The sequence below is a fragment of the Herpailurus yagouaroundi genome, unplaced genomic scaffold, assembly GCF_014898765.1.
Source record: "Herpailurus yagouaroundi ecotype Mexico unplaced genomic scaffold, PumYag 67641, whole genome shotgun sequence".
Classification (NCBI taxonomy): Eukaryota; Metazoa; Chordata; class Mammalia; order Carnivora; family Felidae; genus Herpailurus; species Herpailurus yagouaroundi.
The window spans coordinates 7,183,614-7,209,617 of record NW_024420442.1 but is presented as its reverse complement, the minus strand read 5'-3'; the positions used below and the strand labels follow the sequence as shown (position 1 = coordinate 7,209,617).

The 26,004-nt window shown below is 40.0% G+C and overlaps 1 protein-coding gene across 4 annotated transcripts in view; it reads left to right on the top strand.

Annotated features, from left to right (window-relative positions):
* Positions 1-26,004, top strand: part of TENM1 (teneurin transmembrane protein 1) — a 796,361-nt gene that overhangs the window by 690,092 nt on the left and 80,265 nt on the right. For all 4 annotated transcript variants that reach the window (XM_040467962.1, XM_040467961.1, XM_040467964.1 and 1 more), the window contains 2 exons: positions 1,282-1,302; positions 6,215-6,447. In XM_040467962.1, coding sequence (XP_040323896.1) covers positions 1,282-1,302; positions 6,215-6,447 — 254 coding nt within the window. The remainder of the gene's footprint in view (positions 1-1,281; positions 1,303-6,214; positions 6,448-26,004) is intronic.

The following is a 26,004-nucleotide window of genomic DNA, read 5'->3' as shown; positions in this document are numbered from 1 at the left end:
TTCCCTGTTGACCTTTTGTGTCAACCCACAGGATACCTACCCTTTTGAGGTGGGCCAGGGAAACAGAAAAGTCAGTGCATCCTGACCTGTGGCCCAACTAGTGAAATTCCCAGAAAGATTTTCTTTGAAAAGAGTTGAATCAGTAGGAGCAGATAGCTTCAGATGAAATCATTTTGTATCTTCCCCACTTTCCTGACATTGCAAAGAATAAGAACATTTTCTAGTTTAGATAAAAAGATGTGTTACCTTCATGTTTTTTAAGATGACATGAAGGTCCAGGTTTAAAAGGATTTTAAAATTAAAATGACCATGTTTCACAGATGATTATAGCCTTTTAATTCTGGGCAGATGTGACCCAAAGTCAGGCCTGTACACAGACCGCGTCCCCTGTGCGAGAAGGCTCATCCCAGGTCCCAGAGTGAAATACCCTAGGCAGCACCATGTGCCAAGGGGCTTACCAGTAAGGGTCTCCCAAAGTGTTTTGCTTCTTCTGACCTGACAGATCTGTTTTGCCTACCCCGCTTGCCCTGCTGGAGTATAGATAATTGGAAGACACGAGGCCCTAGTAGCTGATGTACATGATGTTTTAGTGATGCTATTTTGATGCAGCAGTTCTGCCACGGTCTAAGAGAAAACTTTTCCGCTTTTAATTTGTCAGGTCTTTTAATATTGCTAAGTAATGTGCTAACGTACACAAGAGATGTCCCTGTCTTATCTCTGAGATCATATAAGTGGCTTTGGGCTAGATCTGGGAAGCCCATTGCACACAAGGCTTGATTTGCCATTTTGGCAAAGTAGCTTTCAGAACAGAGGCTGCAGTGGTCTGACCCTTTGCAGTGGCTGCTTCTTCAAAGGCTAGCCCAGTGGTTCTTAAACCTTTCCCTGCATCAGAATCACCAGCTGAGTCTGTTAAAAATGAAATGCCCAGGCCCCATGTCCACCACGAGGTTCTAATTCAGTACAAGTGGGGAGAAGCCCAGGAAACTGCACATGTAGCAAGAACCCAAGTGATTCTGGTGAAGATGGTCCAGGGAGAAAAAACTGCCTTAGAGCTTTGCCCACCCACCAAGCAGGCTCTTCCTTCGCCTTGACACCATCTTAAGAGGAGAAGCCAGGAAGGCTTTGCCTTGCACATCTGATGAAATGATCCCTATGGAGTCTCTAATAGCCACAAACTGGGTTAGGAATAGGTGTGTCTGCTTAGATTTGGCTTGTTGAATGATACTGACGACTCTCTATTTGTTTTTACTTGCCACTCATGGATAACCTTGTGCACCCTAGAAACAGAGATACCAGACATAGGTGAGTAAATCACGTGGGCAGCTACCTAATGCCCCTTCTTGCCTAAGAGGCCACCTCGTAATAATGTGCTAACAGGGAGATTTTACTTTTCAAGTGAGGTTAAAGGAATGATGTGAAAGTGAATTTAGAAGTTATGATTCAGGTAAGAGTCTTACAAAAGAAGAGAGCTCCGTTAAGTGGGAATTTGCTGGAGGATCAGACCCTATCGAAAAGAAAACAAGATAAGTGAGAACTGGCAGTTCAGTACTTCATGGGGAAGCAAGCCTTAAGTCTCATTATGTTTTCCTTAGGTGATATCACAAATGAGTCTGTAAGTTCAAACAGATTCAATGTTTTCAAGTTGCAGGTAGAAAGAGAGGTAGGTAATACAGCAATCTTCCCAGATCCAGAAATATAGTTGACAAGTGTATTAAGAGACAGTGACCATGATGACCTTCTTGAATAAGATTTTTCTTTTCTCCTTTTATGTGACCTCATGATTTCTATTTCTTCCCACCAAAAAGAAATAATAGAAAAACTTTAAACCAACCATTTACCAACAATGGCACGTAGCTCTGAAATTAATCATAATGAATATTTCTCTTCAATTTGTTTATGCATTACACTTGTCAAAACTGTTCTAAATTACCTGAAATTGCAAAGGAGAAAATTGAATTTGTTCACTTCCGAATGCCAATTGTCATCAAAATGGCACTGATAGGGTTTTTAATTTGGGTTTCGTTTGGGAGATGCCACTTCCTAAATGCCAGTGCACAAGATAGCCTTGCTACTTTGGCATAACTGATTCTTTAAGCAAATTAAGTTGGTTGTCAAATTGCTTACTAGTAAAGCGTTGCACAGTATTAATTATAAGCATTAATTGCCCATTTAACAATCTGCGATTTTAACTAGCATGAATGAAGTGATCTTTGCCAAGTTGAAGGGCATTGCTCGAATGTAACACTAACCAGAAGGTGACAATAAGTCTAACGCTGAAGTCATAAAAGAAATCTCCACGTATCTCAAATTGCAATATGCACGTAGACACAAGGGATTAGAACAAATTGGAATGTAGTCCAGTGGTTTTCTTTCTCAGGTATGGCATGTTTTTAGAAAGTGGAAAGAAACCAATCTAAAAAGAGCTGAAGTGCACTTGGGAAATGGCATGAAATGGCAAGAAATTACATATCTATATAGGAGACCTCCCTGACTGTTGCCTGTCAAGAAAATAACATTAATCAGATTTGAATTTTGTGTGTTGGGCTATTCCATTTTCTAAAGGCCAGTGCACAAAATTTTAGAACAGCCTAGCTGAGCAAAACAGGATATGTTGCTCAGTTAGAGGAAGACAGGAGCACAGATTTTTTTTTTTTTTTTACCACCTTCAGAACTAAAGTATTCTGAAGGCACTTTGTACACACAGTCACATGTGATCTAATCTAGTCTTGGTCAGAGCATAGGCTTGTTAGTGACCCTGAGCAAGCCCTCTCTGGGTCTGGGTTTCCCCAGCTGAGATTGGAGGAGAATGATAATTTTAACTTCCCTCACAGGCACATTGGGGATATTCAATAATAAATGAATGTAATGCATTCCAAAGTGCTTTTATGCGAATAACATTTCTCTTGGAAAAATAGCCTATGGACTTTTCCTAAACAAAACATGATTAATCTGGCTCAGTTGAAACTTCCACAAACTGGCTACCAAAATATTGAAGGCTGTTTCAGGAAGGGTTACGACCCCCTTTTTATCCTAGGAAGATCTAAGGGCACTGAGGAAATTTTATTCTGAAGGCAAACATTCAACTAAATATGTAAAAACTTTTACTCAAACCCCTATTTAAGCAATCTTTGCTACAGAGATGCCTTGTCTGATATGACTGCCAAACCAATTCTGGAGTCTGTTGGGGCCCTTTACAGTTTATTTACAGCAGCTGTCATGGTGGTTCCAGGGTGGAAGATGTCCCTGGAATCTACTGAATTCTCTTATTTGATGAAGTGAAGGTAAGTAGAAAAAAATCAAGTATTCCTAATGGATCTGATTTTTTTCCAATTCAAACTATAAACTGGGTCTCAAATCAGTATTTGCTAGCCTTTACCATCATTAACATACATAAATATGCTTACAGGGCAAATATAATTATGAATACAATCAGAAATGTACCAGTCCTTAAGGGCAACTTAATTACTCTGATGGCCCTTTCCCTGCCGTTTTGCTGGGCTAAGTGGCCAAGACCTGAACACTTGCATGTTTTAGTTAGTTTCATGTCCTACACTTTAGTTCAGCAGTAACTGAACATCAATCCTGTCAGACACTCTGTTGGCACGGAAGACAGAGGGATGAATATGGTTCCTGCCTGTAAAGAGCTTACAGTGTAGTTGGAAAAAGAGATGTGAAAAAAATAGTGCTTACACCCAGCACTCACATCTTGGTTTCCAGTACCATTCTCTGATAGAAAGAACCCAGGGTCTTTAGCAAAATGATTGATTCCAGTGCTGGGGAAGGGACTATAAAAGATGAGCCTGGAGCATCTTGTAGTGCCAAAAGGTAAAGAAAGGCTAAAACAGCACAAGAAACAAACACTCCTCCAACTGACGGACATATGTCAAAGGGTCTCATGAGACAACAGGAAGAGTTCACAATGGCCAATGCCATAACAATTTGAGCAACAAAATAAAGTAGCATGGAGTTTTCATGCACGGTATGAAACAAATATCCATGTGTCCCTACTGATATAAATTAACGGTTGAATCCATAATAGAGGAGAAGAGATCAAGCTCTCGTGCAGAAGAATTTCAAATCATTTATGTAGACACTTCACCTTCAAGGAGGTGGAGTATAACTCCCTACCCCTCAAGTGTTGCCTTCACAGAGTGACTTCCTTCCAAAGAGCACAGTATGGAAAGTGGAAGAGAAAGAATAATTTTACACTACCTCAGCCAGGTGATCAAGGTCAACATCAACAGTCACAAGTCATGCGAATGGCACTTTACCCCTATGGTCTTCATCCCCCAAACCCATAACCCCTGTCTAACCAGGAGAAAAACATTAGACACATTCCAGTAGAGGACATCCTACAACATACCTGGCCAATACTCCTTAAAACTGTTAAGGTTATCAGAAACAAGGAAAGTCTGAGAAACTGTCACAGCCCAGAGGAGCCTAAGGAGACATGATGACTATATATGATTTGGTATCCTAGATGGAATACTGGAACACACCAAAAGGCATTAGATAAAAACTAAGGAAATCTGAATCAAGTATGGACTTCAGTTTATCTATAAAAATAATGCTAATAGAATGTGATAGGTGCTGCTAGGTCACACGTACCTTTTCTCTGCTCACGTCTTTCCCCCTTTACTTCTGTTGCCGCACTTGACAGTCATTCCCGGTTTACCGATCTGACTCCCCCCTTGGACCATGAATTTCACAATGAAAGGGACTGTATCATGCACACAAGTAGGTCTCCAGACGATAGCACAGTTCCAAGGCACATTAGTGTACTTAGTAAATACTTCTTAATTAATGAACAACCACATCATACAGAAATGGTACTAAGCAAAGAGTTCAGAGAAGATACGAGAGGCTTAGAGTAATGACCGTGGAGATAAAGAGAAGTGGGCAGATTGGAGAAGAGTTTAGGAGGTAGAATTTTTAAACGCAGGATGTTTTACTGGATGTGGAGAATGACAGGAGGAGTAAAGAATGGCACCTGGCTTAGACAGCTGGGTGTGGGGCAGAGTTCTGGGCTGTGAGCACATCAGAGATAAGACAGGTTGCTTTCCTCCAAGCTCACATGGTTTATTGGGGGATACAGATACAAAAATTAATATGATATGTAATCTCCAGAATAGAGGTAAGTGCAATGCAGATAACCCAGACTGGAGATTTAGGGAAGGCTTTCTTCAGGAAATGATGCCTGAGTAAAGCCTTAAAAGGCATGTGAGGATTTACTAAGTGCAGAAAGGCTTGCATACCACCCCAAGGAATGTTAACAAGCTTTTAACGTTCTTAAAGATGGGGTCCAACAAACGTTAGGATCAAGGAAAATATCCCTCAAACCAATGTTGCTACAGCCATAAAAAAATGGGATTAGGAAGAATCAAAATTAATTAATGAGCTCAGCCATGTATGCAGATAAAAATGTCACAAGAGATTCCATGCGAATATGTAATTGAAGAGTTTCAGGAATACCAAAATCTGATCAAGGTAACTTTAGTGTCACCTTTAAAAGGTATGGCTGATTGTGATTATAACTGAAAAAAAAAAAGGTCATATATAATCAGTTCTGTTATGCCCTGAAATAAGACAAAATGGATTAGAAAAGTGTGGTGGTCAGCTAAAAAATGGAAGCTCGGAATGGAAAAGTTTGGGAATGTTATCTCTAGCACAGCCCCCACCCCCCACACACCAGACTCCTCCATCTTTGTACCTGCCTTTCAGTTTACAACAGGAGCCTGGAGGCTGGCGGGGCCCCCAGGGAGGCAGGAACCCTGGAGAAGAAGTAAGATTCTGAAGGATGGGGAAGGCAGGAAGACAAGAACTTCTGTTTGGGATTTGTTGAGTTTGAGGTGACTGTGAGCCATCCGGGCAGTCATCTAGTAGGTAATTGGAGAACTGGGTATGAAAGACATTGATGGCAAAAATCATTTCCTGGGATTTTCTCTCTTCTGCTTCTTTCTCTGCCCCCCATATGGATGGTATTGAAATAGCAGCTTCATTACAGGTTGGCAGTACACACTGAGGTGTTAAATACTCAGACGCATTACTAGAAAAACAAAGTAGCATCCATCCCCTCAGTACATGAGAAAGATCCCTTTCGGGTCTTTTTTTTTGCCATCTCCTAAGAGAATTTTCCATCTGTGACAAAAGGCAGACCCCAGGGGATGTATAGTGAACAAACTACTTTGAATAACTTTGCTTTTCTCTTCCTTAGCACAAGTCCTGCCCACAAATACTACCTGGCTATGGACCCTGTGTCTGAATCACTTTATCTATCAGACACCAACACTCGAAAAGTCTACAAGTTAAAATCTCTTGTGGAAACAAAAGATCTTTCCAAGAATTTTGAAGTGGTGGCGGGGACAGGTGATCAGTGCCTTCCCTTTGACCAGAGTCACTGTGGAGATGGCGGGAGAGCATCGGAAGCTTCACTGAACAGCCCTCGAGGTAAAAAAAAAAAAAAAAAAATCTTTTGTTCATCTAACAATTTCATTTGATCTCACAAAATCCTAAGACTGTTGCCATACTATAGTCCATCTATCTCAATATTGCCTCTGGCACACATGGTCTCTGAAGTCCATCCCAGAAGACAGGCATGGTCAGGACTAATTTTTAGCTAATAAGCATTCGTATTGTCATTAGTGTTACTAAAATGTTGAAATGCTTCTTTTCTGGTTGATAAATAATTATTTCCCAGAGCCCTCTGAGTGCCTCCTGTACACCCACCCTCTCCCCAGAGACAACTTCCTGGAAATTCCCAGCAGTCCAAAAACTGAAGGGTTAACTCCTGGCCTGTCCTGGTTGGGATCAGGTCTGTGCTCACCTTCTTTCTACCCCTGTGAAATACCTTGAATATCTCACAGAGTCTGGACATTCCTGGCTCTTGCTTAACTAAGAATTAACGAACCTTTCTTCCATTACTTTATCTAAATCATTCTTGAAGCTATTTGTACTTTCACTTTATGTCCTCCCTAGGGTAGCAAATTCCAGTTTTTTTCATTTCTCTTTTCTTTTCTCTTTTCTTTTTTCTTTCTTTCTTTCTTTTTTTTTTTTTGGTTTTTTTTTTTTTTTTTTTTTTTGTTTTTTTTTTTTTTTTGCCTTCTGTGGGAGTTCAGCCTTACTTTTGTTTGTACTAAATTTACTTCTCAGTCTTCCAAAGCCAATCCTCAATTCTGTTGCCTGAGACTTGTGAATAAATCTGCGTTCTCTCAATCAGCATCATGATTTTATAGACTTGGATCATATTTCCATCTTAGGCCACTAAGCTGAAGGATAGTCACCTTTAAATCTGTTACCCTATATCATCCACCCAATCTCCTTAATTATTTAATCATTATTCTCTGTTCCTTATCCACAATGGTGTGTGTGTGTGTGTGCGCGCGCGCACGCATATATCCTTCTAGACTTTTTTCTAGGCATATCATAGAAAATGCATATTTTTTTTCTAGTAATGGATTCATTGTATAGAATGCTGTTCTATAATCTTCTTTTCACACACTTAATATATTATGAACATCTTTCCATGGCAAAAAATATAGTGAGGTCAATTTGTTTCATTTGTTAGATGGTCGCTTATTATTTCAAATTTTAAGAGGTTACTCTTTAGCCATTTGACATTTGCCATATGGGGATTAAATTCCAACTATAATCAGAGTTTAAAGCCTTCCCTTTTTTTCAAGGCCATATTCAAGTCCGATGTCTTTCATAAAGCCTCTCTGGCTAACCCTAGTCCATTAAATCTGAATTTTTCTAACAGTGTCCACACTACCCAATTACCACTTGATTATATTTTGCCTTCTTTTACTTTCTAGTTCTTTCTCGAAGAGGAAGTTTTTTACTACCGAGGTAAACTAGAGCTGAGAAACTACATCTAATTTTTTTTTTTTTTTGCATCTTCCCCACTTCCTCAGCAATGTCTTATACAGTGTGGGATCCACATATGTGCTCGTCGTGTAATTGATCAGTTAGGTAGCTCTTATCTATACCAAATATTCCTAAAAGGAATTTCAGTTGTGCTTTAAGAATGTGGCCTTTTTTTCTCAAAGGGAATATAAGCCCCCCACCCAAATATCATGGTAAAGTGTTTTTAAAATATTTCTTTCTTCTCTTGTGCCAGCTCTCATTCCTTACACATAGTAGGTCCACAATAAATACTTGATGAGTGAATGCATAACTCAGGTGCAACATATAATCAGCTCATCTTTCAAGGAAATATATCAGGCTGGGTCCCACCTTTTACACAGATTTAAAACTCATGCAGATATTATAAGGATTTCTGCATAAGAAACAGGGACGAATCAAGCTTGTATTGTGCCTGAAATTGACATCCTCCTGAGTTGCCGCTTGAATAAAAACCACTCATCTCACCTACCACATTCAACCTGCCACATAAAGGATGAATATCTCAGCTTTTTCAAATAGAACAAATAATTGGTTCACTGCAGGGTTTTTTTTTTTTCTTTGCTTGGAAAGCAGCAATAATAGAGTCCTGATGAACAAGATTTACATGAACTCTTAAAGCATCAGTAATGAGAGTGCCAAAATTTATATATCTATTAAAGATAATATTAAACTAAGTTTTTCTTCTTCTTGTAGCTAGTAGTACATTTTTCTTTGGCTTGATTTACTTGTCTTTCTATCCAAGAGTGCCCTTTATAATAATCCAGTACACTTTATTCATCCCAAAGCGGGCAGTGGCCCTAAGAACATCTGGCTCAGGCTTCAGAGAGCTAAATGTCTAATCCATCGGAGACAGCTTTCACCTAACATACTGAAGCTGATGTTGACAACATCTGCTCTGGGCCAGTGAGTGAATGAGGATATTGAAAGGAGGAGACTGTGTGGCTCACACTAAGTATCCACCATGTCTTCTTCAGCCATGTTAACAGTATCTGAAGACCCTGTTAGAGATCTGCAAAATCACTCAGATGGCAGAACCTGTGTCCAGACATCAGTTGCTCTTGAAATTGCTGGTCGGGACACTTAGATGCCTAGCTGGGGCACCTATCTCCTTGCTGAATATAGACAGCACTCACCACTGGCAGTGAATCAGAAGTGAGATTCTCATTATATGGAATGCTGCAGGGCAGTTTCATAGACTTCTGTAGAAGAAGGAAAAATCATGCAAGAAGTCATTAAAGCACAGTGTGCAAATTGAGGGGAGAGTATTGCTAATTGCTAATGATGTCTTTGAGGTTCTCCTGCAGGTTCTTGATCTCTCAAGAAAGACCAATTTGTTTGTTTTTTTCTTTATAACTACCATGCACCTCAGCTCCTTCTTACTTCCCCCATAGAAGACAGCAAATGTTTAATGGATTTCTTTAAGGAGAAGTTTGATTTTTTCTCTCTACCTAGAAGCTAATAAAGAAAAGCTGTAGATCAGTAGAAAATGGAAATGTACATCTAGGGAGTACAATTTCTAGGTTAGGAAAGAGAGCTTGCTCTAAGACTTTAACAAGCAACATATTGCAATTATAGGCAGGCTCTCCAACATGTCCTTAATTATGCAAGGTAAGTCAAATAAATGTTAATCTGCAAGACAGTTCATTTATTTTCTGAATCTATTCTAAAAATAGGATGAAATGAAATTTGCTTTTGAGATCATTCGTCCTAACGTCGGAATAAATTATGAAATGGGATTAAAAACCAGTCAGCAAAAGGTAAAAGGTCACAAGCCATGGGAATTTTTTTTTTTTTTTCCGAGAAATGGCAGCAAACTGTGACGAATGCCAGGTTAGGGAAGCTACACTTTCTTGTTCAATCCATGTAATGCCAGTGTTTCTCTGGATGACCCTGTGTAAGTCACTGGGCCTCGCTGTGGTTTCATTTCCCTGAACACTAAAATAGACCTGATGATGCCGTTGACTAGTTCTGTTACACTGGACTAGTCATTTAAACACTGGGTGCTGAGATGCCTCAACTGTAAGCTTGAGGGTGTGGGATGATCTCCCTCCCATCTCTAATGCATTGAAATAGCCATAACTATAACTTAGATTGTGCCATGTATTTTACAATCTCTAGTCTTTCACAATGATGTACAGGGTAAATCACATTACCCCCAGTGTTATAGATAAGGAAACAGAGACTCGGATAGGTTAAGAAATTTGCCCAAGTTCACAGTTTACAGATAACACTGGAATTCAAAACCATGATGGAAAAAAAGAAGCCTGTGATGCCTCCACTATATCTCACTGCCTGTCTTCCAGCTAAAATTCATGATCTCTTCTGGCTTCCCTGGGAGGGTAGGAAATATTGGAAGATGCTTCTTAACCTAATGACACATACATAGTCAAAAGGAATAAGATGTTTTTATTTGCAAGATAAATGACTTTTAGTCTAGTTTCCTTTTCCTATTAAAACTATTTCTCTGGGTTTTTTTCTGGCCTAGTGTTGCACTCATAGTGCACCACACAGCATTTACATACCCTATAAAAGTAATTATTCAGGTAAATCTTCAGGAAACCTTGTTACATCTCTTTGGAAGATTCTGCAGTTAAGAACTTCACCAACTTGTTCTTTAGGGATGGAGGCAGGAAACCTTAACTTTATTAAATTTCTTGATTGCACCTGGTAACTACAAATTGTATTTAAAGGAAAAATGAAAGTCTCCGTGAATAGAATTTCATATAAGATAGCCCCTGGGTACTTCTCCTGGGAATAAGTCTTTATCTGATCCAGTTTTATGCACTTTGAGTTGAATCCCAATAAAGAGAAACATTTGCCATTTTGCTCATCAATACTTCAGTGTAATGGGGCAAGGGAAAAAGTTTAGCAAAGAGGCTGATGGCATGCTAATCCCTGGCATTGTATATAAGTTTGAATTGACTTTGAAAGATGCTTTTAAAACATGCATGGATGATGTAGTTGAAACTTAGGTTCCATTTATTATTTTTACTGCAACTTTCTTTAATTCTACAGAGAACTCAAACTAATGAGTCATGTAATAGATGACCAAGTACTTAAGCAGAATGTGAAATGGTACTAGGTGGAAATATAAAATAAAATTTGTGACAAGCTGAATACAATTATTTTCTTAAGTAGATACAGAGGGTGAAGGAGTGGCTGGACATGATGACATTAATCGATGACTTAATTTGGTTCTCTTGGACCTCACCATGGATTCTATCTCTGTTTCCATGTGCATCTTTAAGCAAACTGACCTCAGAACTCAGCGGGGTTTCGGCAATATCCAGATGAGTGCAAACAGTTCCTGAACATTCCCTAGGAGGGAAATGATCCTTAAATCTTAGCAGCTTCCAGAAGTGCTTTCAGGGTATTCATGACACTAATCATACAGGAGTCACTTTAACTTTATTAACAATTAAGAAATCTGGGTATGAGAAAGTCTAGATAAAATTATCTGGTTTTGTCCCTACACAGACATATCGCAGGTACATCCTGAAGCTCTACTGATTCCCCCAGCAGCTACATGATATTCTAAATTCGGGGCTACTGGGAAAATGCTAAAACTCTAAGTGGTAACATCTTGCTGATGTCACCAGGGTCTATGAGGGACAGAATATAGTGAACGAACAGGTACAAGAATGTTCCGTTGGTTCTCCTATGCAATGGACAGCAGTAATATTTTTCCTAAATTCCTTTAGTACATGATCCATCATGGTGGCATAAACATCTGGATTGACACTAAGGCCAGCCCTCACCAAAATTCCAGGCAGGCAAGCCACAACATGAGCAAAATGAATGGTATATGTAAGAAACTACAAATAAATCAGTATTGTTGAAGTAAAAATATCCACAGGTAATAGGAAGAGCAGGAGCATGAATAGGAAGTTTTGATTTTATCCTGTGGGCAAAGGATTTGAAGTGAGAGAGTGATATAATCATCCAGTGCATGCATTTTTGATACATTGTTTTGGGGACAGGGTTGTACATGCACCAGAGTAAGGCTGGGGCAAAGAAATCCTAGAGCGTACTGATATCTATAGGACACAGAATGGAGGGGAATCTAATGAAGGAGACAGAAGAAACCTTCAGAAGTGAACAAAGAGAGCTTGGTATCCAGGAAGCCAAAGGAATCCTTTGTTTTAAGAAGGTGTGAAATGTTACACATTTGTAGCCATTGGATTAGGCAATGAGGGGTTCCTTGGTGACCCTGCTATAAGTGGTTTGAGTAGCAGTAGGGATGGAAGTCAAATCACAGTAATTTAATGAACCAACAAGAGGAGAGAAAGGAAATGCCTCTAGTGAAGATCACTCTTCCGAGAAATTCAGATGTGAGAGATACAGTGATAAGTAGTGAGAAGACAGGGCACTCAGAGGAGGCTTTATCTTTATGAGATATGGCAATGGTTATAGGCAAATGGAAAGATACAGAAGATAGAGAATAAATGATGAAACCAGGTCTGGAGAAGCTGAGAGGGAGAAGGCCTTGAAAGGGAGGGGAGATTAGAGAGACCATTCTAAAATAATGGTGGGTGTGGTGACGAAGATAAGTTTGTAGGTAGAAGGAGCTAGAAACTTGATGGTACTCCATTCTGATAGCCTCAGTGTCCTCTGAGAATTGGATCTATTCTACTAAAAATGAAGAAGTCAGGATAGGCCTTTAAGGTACATGGGAGAGATCTGGAAGGGCCAATTAGTTAAGAAGCCTTTCTGGGTAAGATCAGCATTCTCTCACCCATGGCCAAATTCCCAGCTCGGCTTCAAGGCATTTTCCATGAGGACTTTCTTCCCACATCCTTGTCTGAGAATCAGAGGTGCCTTAAGAAGAATGTGTTTGACAAAGCCTTAAAATTCAGGCAAAATATTTGTTCCTTATTGCTCAGTGATTTCATGCTATGTCCACTTCTGGAGATTTCTTTCCTAAACTGTGTTTTTGATCTCTGAGTTTATGGTAGCTATACCAGAGGACTTAGTGCCTATATGCAACCAGAATGAGAGCTTAATGTGTTCCTAGTAGTTGTTCTAATGCATCCGCTTATGTTGGTCAAAAGATTCGACCTTATATTATGTCAGCAGCTGGAACTCGAGAACCTTTCTGCCTATTCTGTCAGAATCTTAAAGCCGTCAGCTGTTGGTGTGGAGAAGTCAGACAAAAGGAAGGCACATAACGCTTAGCCTTGGCTAATGGGTCCAGGAAACATCAATGGTTAATACGGAGAAACCTGTATTAAGTTCATTTAAGTTTTATAAAGCTACGAATGCATTATTAAATGACTTTTTCTTCTGCATTTATTTTAATTTTCATGCATGCATAATATTCTAGCAAACACAGAAAGAATATTTTGGAGGCCAAATACTGTGAGAAATGAGATCCCAAGTTCTGGAGTCCAACACAACTAGATGCATATCCCAGGTTCACCGCTCATTAAGTGTGTGACCTTGAATAAGTCACCTAAATTCCCTGAGCTGTGGCTTCCTCATCAGTGAAGTGAGAATACTAGTGCCTACACAACAGTGTTCAATAATACATGTGAAATGCATCATAAAGTGCACTGCCCAGAATGTAGTGTGTACATATTAAATGTCACCTGCCGTTCTGATCAGGCTTGCTATTTTGTTGCTAATAATAATATGTCTTATAGTAGTCACCCAAACATGGAATAAGTTACTTTGGAAGGAGGCAGCTTCCATGTCCTTCTAGGACAGCCTGAGACTTGATCATGTCTAAGAAGCAAGAATCAAGGTAGGGTGGGATTCAGGTATTGTATGTGATTTGACTAGTTAATCCATCACAACCTTGAGATGCGGTAATTCTAGTGCTGCTTCCCTATACGTGTTGTATTTTGAGAAGCCCACGGAGGCCCTCCTAACCAAAGCAATTCCCTTAGGAGCCTACCATTTCGCCATTAAACTCACTCTATAAGGGTTTTCTTCAGATATGAACTTCCATGCTTAGTGCAGGGTATTGCCTGGGAGAGCAAAACCTTAATTCCTCATTAAAACACTTTATGGGGGCCTCAAGGGCATAGAGCACAGGATGGATGTGTTTGAATACGTGAGATCACCTAAGGGGGACAAACCAAGGTGGGAGCTGGTCTAGGCGGCGTGGGGAAATGTGATGCTAGGTATCCAGCAGGAAGGTAGCAAGGGGGGGGGGGGGGAATGGGGAAATAACAATGATAGACTTCTCCTCTTCGGTATTGTCTGAAATGAAGCCTAGACCCCTACATATCAAGCCAAATAGCACGGAATTATGGTTCTTCCTCTTTTTATTTAGATCACTAGCCCAGATAACTTTGCTTCCTTGTCGCAGCCCCTCAGTGCCACATCTTTCTTTTCTGTCCACTTAAGAATCACCTCAGCTGATAAAAAGAGGAACCCCCTCCCACCAAACAAAAATGGCAGAGATCACACACTAACAGACTGCAAATCACTTAAATCATATTTTGAGTGGTGTATTATGGTAACCTATAAATAACTAATTGCATAAAATTGCTTTAGTAGTTTCTAGATGGCAGCTTTAATTAAAAGCACCAGAGACATTTAGAAGTTTAGAAATGGATGGCATGTAATTTGCCCTTTTACCAACCATAAAATGGTAATTAAGGAATTTGATTCACTTCTTCCTATTAAAAGTTTTATGAGAATTGCAAGTTCCTTCTAAATACAGTTTCTCTTCAGCAGAAGGTAGTACGTTTGCTTTATCAGTCTTCTCCAGCAGGGTAAGATGTTTTAATGTACAAATTCTTCAGAAGTTAATTAGGAAATTTCTTTCAGTGCAAAATGTTTGTTTTTGAGATTCTAAAACATGAAACTGTATTAGAGCTAAACCTTTGATCATGGCCCCATATTGCTCTACCATCAATACAAGATGGCTCAATAATTTCAAGTTTACCTAATGCACGGAGCTGTCAAATCAAAGAAAAGAGGAAGTCCTTTCCTGCTGAGCCTAGCATGCTTTGCTGATTCTCGAAGGAATCTGAAATCTACAATGTGTTGACTTCCCAGGGAATCCAGAACATTCACTCCACAACAGAGGAGTCATCAGAAGACGTTTTTAGTTTCATTGGTCCTCCAGCAATACTGGATGCACGTATAGAGTGTGAAACTCCCAACAACATGCAGCAAACCCAGATGTCTTTGGAAACCCACGATTTTAACATCATCAAGAGCTAAAACACAGCTGGAAATGGAGCCAGGAAGCCCATTTTTCTTTTATAATTGATGAGTTGATTGCATTTTTTTTTTTTTTTTGGCTACTTCAGCCCAAATATCATAGATGGCACCACACAGGGCATTTAGACCAGTGTTTTGAAGGCACTAATGACTTAAGTTATATGCACATAAGAAAGACTGCTGCTAGGTTTGTTTTTTTGTTGTTGTTGTTTAAGTCAAGCAGATTCTCTAGTTATCTAAGCCAGATGAACCTAAGCAGCACACTGATAAAGTGGGACATGTTTGAAATGTCTCCTCTGTATTCCCTGGTTCAGTGATTCCCCTGGCTAACTCTGAGCCCTTGCTTCAACCCTCAACCTGTCTCCCCTGCATAGAAATGCACCCTGTTCTCTTCCCACCCTCTAATCAGAACTAGGCAGTCCACAGTGGTATACTAAAAGGGGATGGGACAATAGGAGGGATATTTATTTCATCCGTGACATTGTTTAGAATTTCCTATGGATGGTGACAGTAAACACAGACCTGCTATTCATCAGTTTCATTATTGTTTTTACCGTTTCTACTGAAAATTCACTCCCCTTACTGTCGGCACCTGGGACAGACCACTCCCACAGCCCTCAAACCTTGGCACACCCTGGCAGGTATAAAGAAAATACTCACAAAGTAGTATTCAGTGGAAAGCTCAGAATTCAAATTGTATAAACTGTGTGCTGCTACTTCTGTAAGGGTACAGGGGTACTGTGTACATACAGAGAAAAACTGCAAAAGGAAGTTTATCTAAATGTTAGCAGTAATAATTGCTGCATAAGGAATGTTGAGTGATTTTATTTTCTTCTTAGTTTTCTGATCATGTATTATTTTTATAGTTCAACAAGAGACAAAACATGTTATTTTAAAATACATACACATGTATGCATGTGCACGTGCGTGCGTGCGTGCACACACACACACACACACACACACAGGTCCTATCCTATGGCCAATCTCTGAGGACTCAAGTGTCTTTGCTTTCATAGATGACAGCTCTCCAGCAGGGGTGTCATAGTACTGATGGTTGACAGTGGGGTACTCTGATCTGAGCACAATACTGGAGACCTGCGGATGGGTTAATAACGTAAGTCAAGGAAGAAACCTAAATGAAATCTTTGAAGGCATCCTGGCAGGCCAGTAGTAAAAGATATTTTAATTACATTTATTATTTTTTAAGAAAAAGAAGTATAGGGGTGCCTGGAGGCTCAATCGGTTAAGCATCCAACTCTTGATTTTGGCTCAGGTCATGATCTCACGGTACGTGGGTTCAAGCCCTGCATCGGGCTCTGCACTGACAGTGAGCGGCCAGCTTGGGATTCTCTCTCTCTCCCTCTCTCTGCCCCTCCCCTGCTCGTGCTGTGTGTCTCTCTCTCAAAAATAAACATTTAAAAAAAGATGTACAAAGAATACAAATTAAAATGGCCTGTAATCTTACCATCTAGCTAAGTCCTGTTGATGTTAAACATAAAAATATAAAAGTAATATATGTCTATGGTTTTAAAGTTTGAACTGTATACAAAGGTACAGAAAGCAAATGCCAGGCTTCTTCACCACAAACGCACACAACTCAGTTCCTCCTTTTAAAAGTAACTAGTGTTAACAGTTTGTGATTCCTTTGAGACCTTTATATTTTTTTCCTTACACGAAAGGAATTGCACCATATAGATGACTCTTCACCCTGCTTCTTTCATTTAATAAAATACCTTGAAGACCTTTCCAGAAAAGCATGTGCATACCTACCTCTTTGTTTTTAAGAGATATATAATATTACAACATATGGGTATACCATAATTGATTAAGCCATTTGCTTCTTGATGGATATGTTGTTGCCACTTTTTAAAAAATCTTTTACCACAAAAGTGCTGTGCTGAACAACATAGTTCATATATATGGGAGCACTTTTGTAAATATATACATAGGATTAATTTCTAGCAGTAGTAGATATTACCAAATTGTCCTCCCAAAAGACTGAACACATTGACATCAACAGTGTATAAATGTGCCCATTTTGCCATACCTTTAGCTGCTCTGAGTATCACTCAACCTTTTTTTTGAATTTAATTTATTTTTTGAGAGAGAGCCTAAGCGGGGAAGGGACAGAGAGAGAAGGAGATAGAGGATACGAACTGGGCTCTGCACTGACAGGCTGACAGCCCCCGAACCCAATATGGGGCTCAAACTCATGAACCATGAGATCATGACCTGAGCTGAAATCAAGAGTCGGACACTCAACCGACTGAGCCACCCAGGCGCCTCTTATTAAACCTTTTAATTTATGTCCATCTGATCAGTAAGAAACGGTATCTTGTACCCTGTATGTAGCTTTAATTTGTATTTCTTTGATTATAAATGAAGTCGAGTGTCATTTCATATCTGTTGTGACCATTTGTAGTTCTTTTTCAGTAAACTCACTCTGCCAATTTTTCTACCGAGCTGTTGATTTTTATGTTTTGTCAATTAGAGAAGCATCCTTTGTCCCTCATATGTGTAGCAAATATTTTCCAAGTTTGTAATTTCTCCTTTTTTAACCATATAGAAGTTTTATAATTCTATATGGTCATATTTGGCAATATATTTCTTTAGGGTCTCTGACGTTTGTGCCTTCCTATACTAAACATATTTTTAAGGCAGATGGGCAGGGCTTTCAATAACCCTTGAATCATACTATGTGTCTTCCTCCTTTGGGCCCCATGAAACTTGGAAAACTCAGGAAGTGTTTAGAGTAGTTTAAAACGAGAGACTTTGGAGCCCGGCAGATAAAACCAAGTTCAAATCTATTACTAACATGTTTGAGTCACTGTTTTCTCATCAGTAAAGTGGAGATGATGCACTTACCTTCCTTCTAGGGTTATAGAAGATGAAATGACACGCTCTGGGTTAAGCCAGTTCCTGGCACAGATTAAGTACTGAATAAAGTATGAAGATGAGAATGAGGATGAGTAAATAAGTTTTAAAACTAACAACTGTTATTAACTGGATTGGCCTCAAGGCTAGTAATAATCATTTTGCTTGCAAAATTGTTTGACTATATTCAAATTCTTTTCTGTCAAACTACATTGATTGAATATCATGGCCCTAATTTAATTGCAATCATGTATTTAAAGATTTTTTAAATTTTAAAAATTTAAAAATTGCAATCATGTATTTAAAATATCTGGAGAGAGTTACTGGTGGAAGCTTGAAGGAACAGCTATGGAAAGTCACAAGTACCTATGTGCCTAAGGAGACACGTGCTAGGATGTCGTTACAGTAAGAAAAATTGGAAACAACCTAACAATCCATCAGTAGAGGCTTAGTCACGTGATAGAATATTGTATAACAGCAAAAATAAATTAACTGGATGTACATGTAAAACATTAATGGCCACAACGCATAAGGTTTCATGAATAATAGAGAAGGTTGCCAGAGAATAGAGGGTGTGATATCATTACCATATTATAGTGGTAAAATACGTGAGGCCATTTTTAAGGGAACAAGTCTGAAGCATTCAGTATACTCACCTGGTGGTGCAGCCGTCACCACCCTCCATCTCCTACATCAATTTTTGAAGCACAGAAACAGTACTGTAGAATTTGTAGACACATACGTATATGGAAAGTGTGGAAACACGTATGGGAATTAATGCACACTAACTGCAGGGTAGTGGTTACCTCTGGGGAGAGAAGGGAAAAGGGAATAGGGATAAGGACATGGGGTTTTGGCTGTAGCCGGAACATTTCCTTTTTTTTTTTTTTTTTAAGAGATCTGTGAAGCAAATGTCAACGTCTGTGAAATTTGGGTGGTCGATGCAAGGCAGCATGTAATACTGTTTTCTGAGCTGTCTACCATTTGAAATATTTCATAACTTAAAAAAAGTTTAAGTCAGAAGTAGGGTGTAGAAAGCAACTTGCAAATTTATACCTGACAATTCCAGTTTTAAAAGTGATATGTTTGTTTTAAATAAGGCTTTCACTCATACAGAGGTGATATTCAAAATATTTCACAACCTGTGAGTCCCAAGTACCTATGTAACAGAACACACAGCAGCTTTGGCCCTGAAGTAGGGTCTTTAAGGCCCCGTCCTACTGAGGCCAGCTTTCAGCCATTATTTCCTGCTCTGATTGGATTCAAGGCTGTAGAGCCTCACCAACACCTCTAGTATGTGTCCACACGTGCAGTTCCCTAAATAGCTGACCGTGAACTTCCTCAATATTAAAGAGCCTCAGTAGAATGAGTCAGCTTTATTGTTGCCCAAAGAAAGTCGCCATTTCCTTGGGAGTGAGTCCTGGCCCATTTAAAGTTTCTCCCTGAGGAATCAAAGGCTTAATAACTCAAATGTAAGGTTATCTTCAAGCCCCAAATATCAAAGCCTGGCCAGGAAGCCCCAATGTTATTTGCTCTATTTTTCTTCCAGTTTCATTTACTAGCTATTCCGTTTTGGTTTTTCAAAAAGCTTGTTAGACTGTGTAATAGGTTTTTGGGAAAAGGAAGGTGGGGAGGTGCCCAATTTTACCAGTATTTACTCAGGAAAGAAAGCTGATTACAGCAGTAGTTTCCCTTAGAGCTCAGAAATCATTCCTCATTTTGGAGGGATCTCTAACCCAAGGAAATTGAAGCCATAGTGGTCAATTGATAGGTCTGCTTTGCCCCTCCCCAAGCCAAACCCATCACAAAATGGCTTCTGCCAAGACTACCTACTTAGGTTTCTATAATCTTTTCTGTGTTCTCTCGAGCAAAGTAAAATCAGAACTGTAGGCAGACTGCTGCTAACCAAACCCTTCTCTAGGACTTGTCTCTCAAAAGGCACCTTCCCACCTTTCCCAGAGGAGTAAAACTGGGCACATTTCCGGGGAGAGTGGACTCAAGAAGGGCTACTTTTAAATCTCCTGATTTTAGCCGGTTAGGCTTGAAATTTTTGAGAAACCACAAATCAACACTTTAGTACCTTCAAAGTCTTCGTTGTGATTTTTGTCTTGTTCTGTTATTTTGTTTGTTTTAACTAATGCTGGGCCCAATTTTATTTTCCAAGTATGCCTGGTCTAATTTTAACAGCATGACTTTATTCAACTTTACTTGAACATTAAAAAAATACTGTCAATTAACAAAAAACAAAACCACTGCCTTCTGAATTGGCCCTAAATTTGATATCTTCCTAATTCCTGGAAATGCTTGAGATTTTTGAATTAAGGAACCATTGCAATGTTGCAAAAATGGTATCTGGATACACACACACACACACACACACACACATACACACACACTCACACACACACACATATGCATACGTATGTATTTTTATTTATTTTGAAAGAGAGAGAGAGAGAGAGAGAGAGAGAGAGCATGCACATGAGTGGGGGAGGGGCAGAGAGAGAGGAGAGAGAGAGAATCCCAAGCAGGCTCCATGCTGTCAGCACAAAGCCCAACATGGGGCTCGATCTCACGAACCGTGAGATGGTGACCTGAGCTGAGATTAAGAGTCAGACACTTAACCAACTGAGCCACTCAGGCGCCCCTGGCTATATTTTTCAATGCCTCCATTTCCTTGTGTTTTACCTCCTTTTGAAGACTCACCTGTTAACTAATTCGGTTTTTTTTTTCTAGTTGCTCAAATTGTTCTCTTTCTGCTATAGATGTTAGTCATTTATTCTGTGAACATATAAAACATTCGTGTGTGGCAGGAGCACACGGCTTAAATGTTGTCACCAATAAGACATTAGTGTCAGTGACCCACTATACTACTTATAAGACTCCCTCTGGTTTTAGCCTCTCTGTCAGACCCACATCATGCTCCCAGTAGATCTTGTTAGAAAAAGAACCACGTTCACTGAGCTCCACTGTTTTGTTAAGCTTTTCAAGCAGCAAATAATCTGGTCTGCATTTGAAAATTTGGACATTATAAGTGGACTAAAAAGACACATAGTCCCTGCCCATGAGTGGAGTGTGATGTGGCTGAGGAGAAAAGACAGGAATCCTTAGAGAAGACTGTAACCTAGCACTGGGTTGTGTGATATAAACTGTAAGCACTCTAAGGGTTTAGAGAATGGGAAGCTGAATGACATTTGGAGGAAAAGGCAGAGAAAAATGAGCAGAAGGGGAAAGGTGTGGAGGAAAAGAATCTACAAAAGAGCCGGACCCATGGGGAAAGAAAAACTGGAAACTAGATTCTGACCTCTATTCCTGATAGGTAAGGTTAAGTGAACTCAAAACAGAGTAAGATCAAAGAACAAGGCAAAGAAGAGAAAGTAGGGCAGTGGAGAACAAAAAGGCAATGCTAAATGGGAAGTGAATAACTCAGCCCTTCCTATGAAGGATAGGATGGTCCCGAAACGGATTTGTTAAAAATGGTCTGAACTGGTATCTAAAGTGCATTCTGGAGTCCAGTCAAAACACCGTGTGCTCTTGGTTATAGGCCAGATGTTAGATTTGCAACCTAACAGCACTGTATCTGTTGTGATCCTCATTCCTACCCACTTGAATTGGTAAAATACATGTCTTCTAATAGGCTCAGAAGACTTCTGCCACCACAAAAGAACAATGAAGTTGTTTGATTTGACAAGGAAATACCTCCATCACGATAGATGACTTTGGAGTCAGTTGGTATATTATAACTATTGAGGCTAGACTTGCACTGTGTCTTGAAAGATGAGCAGGATTGGGATACTAGGAGAAAGAAAGGGCCCTCTCCAGGCCCAGGGAACCTAGTGTGGGCAAATAGGTCGTGATGGCAAAAAGAAAGGTACGTTTGAGAGCCCAGTGCGGAGACCAGTTGGGCCGGAGAAGCAACGCAGGACCCCATACAGACTAATCATCAGCATCAGCGTACCCGAGATGCTGCCAGAATTAACACATCAGGCTCCTGACCTCTCAGTCAAGCCGTGCTGAAGCAGGTAGTCATGGAGCAGATGAACCCCAGCATGATGCCGGAAAGCTAACAGTTAATCAAAAACGTAAAGATGAGCATCACTTGCGTTAACCTTTCAGAAAGATTTCCCAGACGGAATAGATGTTATTTTATTTGATCTTTACCATAATCCACTGACATGGGCGGCTCCGCTTTTACTCTCACTAGTAGACAAAGGCAAAAAACCCTGAGCACTGGGAGATTATGGAAGGTCTCGAAAGTCAGTCCGTCTTAACCAGATGGCCCAGCCTCTACCCCCAGACTCGTCCTCCTCCTTCTTCCATACCTGTCTTGATGATGTCTGGGTGATTGAATTTAGAGAAAAAAGTGTGGGGAGGGTCTTGGAAACCCCTATCTCAAGTCAAGAGAAGTCACCAGCCCCCTTTGAACAAGGCACCCGTTTTTTTCAATGCCTTTCAACAAAACCTGTGCCTACAGATTGTCAATCTTGTACGTGAGGCTGTGGAAGAGAAAAAAGTCAAAAGAGTTGTTTGTCTCATCAGGCAACTGCTTTGACTAATTTTTTCTTTTACTCAGCTGTCGCGTGCACACACACGTGTGTGTGTGTGTGTGTGTGTGTAATCGTATATTGATTGAGCCCAAATCGGTCCCCTAAATGTCTCTTAAAGTTCCACTTAAGGGGTTTAAAAATCATATTCATGCAGTATTTGTTACCCTGCCTTACCTCCTGCACATGACTGTTTACCACTTTTGACTTTGTGAACTTCTTCTCTAGCGTTAGCTTCATTACTAAAGATGTCCAGATGTTGGAGGAATTTTAAACGGGCCGTCAACAACGTGTTGTTTTTGAATGGGCACCACATGCAAATAGTTGTCCTACAGAAAATTGAATTCTTCTTGAGTTAGCCCACTTCTGTGAATAGTAAGCACTGTCAGGCTTAATTCCTCATATCCTGCTTGTGTTGAGTATTCAGGCCAAGGTATTCTCCTTAGTTTGCTTTTTTATGAGAACCTCGTGGTCATGCACATACCTTGAGAGAGACTCACTTTCCCTAGAGTGTAACAACTACAGTTAGGTTTTTTCTGGTCCATGGCCAATAAATGAACTTCCCCTCCTCGGGCTAATTGTTCACATAATGTTCTTGTAAGGCGGTTTGTGTCCTTAGGATGACAGAGGCATCTCTTCACAATGTATCTGAGTAGTGTCCCAGATATAGATGCTTGATGTTTGAAGAATTTTTCAAGGTGGTGGGGAGGGAATATAAAATAGTCAGCTTGCACTTGGTAAACCTCATTTATCTGAGCCCATATGTACTGAGGCCCCTTAAATCTCAGCCTGCAGGCATCTTTTAAACAAGAACTCTAGCACAAAAATAAAATAAAAGCTGTGCATTTCAACATGAACTAGAACCATCTTATTTATCCCAATCTCTCTTCACACACACACACCTACATCTTGAAAACAAGGAAAAATAATTCCTACCATTATTAGTGTCTGGTATTTCTGTTAAATATTGAGAGACCACCACCACCCCTAACCCAGGATCTCTGAGCCAATTGCATAGTGTGGAGCTTCATTTTTTTGATTCTCGGCATGAAAACTGTAGCCACCTGCTACAAGCTCAAAACTTTTTATACCAGTAGCTCAATGGTGTGGCATTTCCCCAAAGCTGACAACAGTGTTTCAACCACTGCCTTGTCTGTGATGAATCTAGCACAGGACAGCTCAGCTACTGACGAGGGCTACATAATGCTTTATGGACTTAAGTCTTCTACTGTGTCTGTCCAACATGGAAAAGCCTAAAATGTTGAAGCAGGGCCAAGGTGGAAATGTCTGTCCATGATTCTAGGCTTAGAAAAAGTCACTTTCAGAGAGAATTATAGCAATGACTGAGCACTTGGGACACCACTTAGCACCACTTCATCCTTTTCGAAGTGCTTTCATTTCACTGGCTCTTGTGAGCTTCATGCCATTTTACCCTGTATAGTAGGTAGGATATGGGTTAGGCCATCAGGACACTGAGTAGTCAAGTGCCTCACTCAATGGCCGACAGCTAAACTGTAACAGAGGCGAACCTGAAACCCAGATCCCCTGATACGACCCCGGAGCCACTGTTCCCTCTCCTTTTCCTTACGTGGTCCATAGTGAAGGCAAAATCTTGAGGTATTTCTGTTTCCTTACTACTCCTGAGATGGTAAGATTGGAAGACATCACAAGATCATAACACAAAGCTGTTGACAGAGCAAAGTGGATTTGAGGGAGTCTGAGCTATTCATTGTAGCTAGCTACATGGATCAAATTTATGTGCAGTTAATTTGATCCACTTGATCCATGGTTCTTATTCTATTTGTTCTTAGTTGGTAACCCACTTCCCTCCATATTGTAATCATCACTAATGGATAGGGGACTGTACTCGCCTTAAAGATCTTTGGAGAGAAAAATTACCATTACCTCCTTTCTAAATTCACTGTTAGAGAAATTCATGTGCAGCTCTTGACCTCGTGGCATGCTTTATTTGATTTTATTTGCATTTCAATGTACAGACGGTTCCCAAGTTACTACTTTTTTTGACTTCACAATGGCACAGAAGCAATACGCATTCAGTAGAAAACGGACTTTGAATTTTGAATTTTAATATTTTTCCAGGCTATCAATATGCCACCACCCAGTATCATGAGAGTATTGTACTGCACCTCCCAGCCCCATGATCACGAACCAGACACAACCACTCTAGTTTTCTCTTTCCATACAGTATTTGATAAATTATATGAGATATTCAACACTTCATGTTAGATAATTTTGCCCAACTATAGGCTAACATAAGTATACTGAGCACATTTAAGATAGGCTCTAAGTTAAGCTATGATGTTCCGTAGGTAAGGTGTATTAAATGATTTTTGACTTAATGATATTTTCAACTTACAATGAGTACATCAGGACATAACCCCATCACAAGTTGAGAAAAATCTGTAAGGGTGTGACAATTAGGTCTATAATTCAGCAAGTTTTATTGAACATCTGTGCCCAGGTCTACTGGATTTGTCAAGATATAAAAGTAAAGCATAATAAAATCCACTTTTTCCCTCAAGGAGTTATTGCCTGGACAAAGCATGATTAGAGAATTCACATTAAAACAAAACAAAACAAAACAAAACAGGGGTGCCTGGGTGGCTCAGTTTGTTGAAAGTCCAACTCTTGATTTCAGCTCAGGTTGTGATCCCAGGGTGGTGGGCTCAAGCCCGGGTTGGGCTCTGTCTGAGTGTGGAGCCTGTTAAAGATTCTCTCTCTCTCTCTCTCTCTAAAATAAAAAATAAAATAAAAAACAGGTTTCTGTAGGTTAGAAAACAGAAAGACCTGAATGAACTAGAGTTTGCAGGGAAGGCTTTCTGGAAGACAAACATCTTGTAGAAGCCTGGAAACATGAATAGGATTCGAGTTGGTAAATATAATAGGCCAAGCTAACAACTATATGAAAACTCTCTCTCTCTCTCCCTCTCTCTCTCTCTCTGGCTCAACAAAATAGTAGTTTTTCTTGTTCACATCAGAGTCCAAATGGGTTCCCCTGGGGAGGTGGGAAAAATCTCTGCTTCAGGTGGTGACTCAGGGAACCAGTCTCCTTCTATCTAGTAACTACTCAACGCCTCTGTATCTGACTAACCTACAGGGGATGAGGGTGATCCATGGAGGAGCTCAACACAGGTTTTGTTAGGGGCCAAGCCTAGAAGTAGCATACATCACTTCTGCCCACACCTAAGTACAGAGGAAGCTGGGAAATGTAACCTAGCTCTATTCTCAGAAGTAAAAATAGATAGGATGACCTGAATACATAGTAGCATTGTGTCTGCCATACTGAAGGGGGAGGGGTCTCTGAAGGAAGGATGAGGAAGAGAATGGTGGCAGAGCAAAAGCAAAGTTGAGTTCAGCTTGGATACCTACTTTTCAGGTTTGATTTGACTAAACTTGTTGAAAACAGAGAGACCAAAATGAACTAGATTTGTCACAGATTTTGAGCTTTGATCTTGGTGAGAAAAAAAGAGGCTGCCAGCGTTGTATC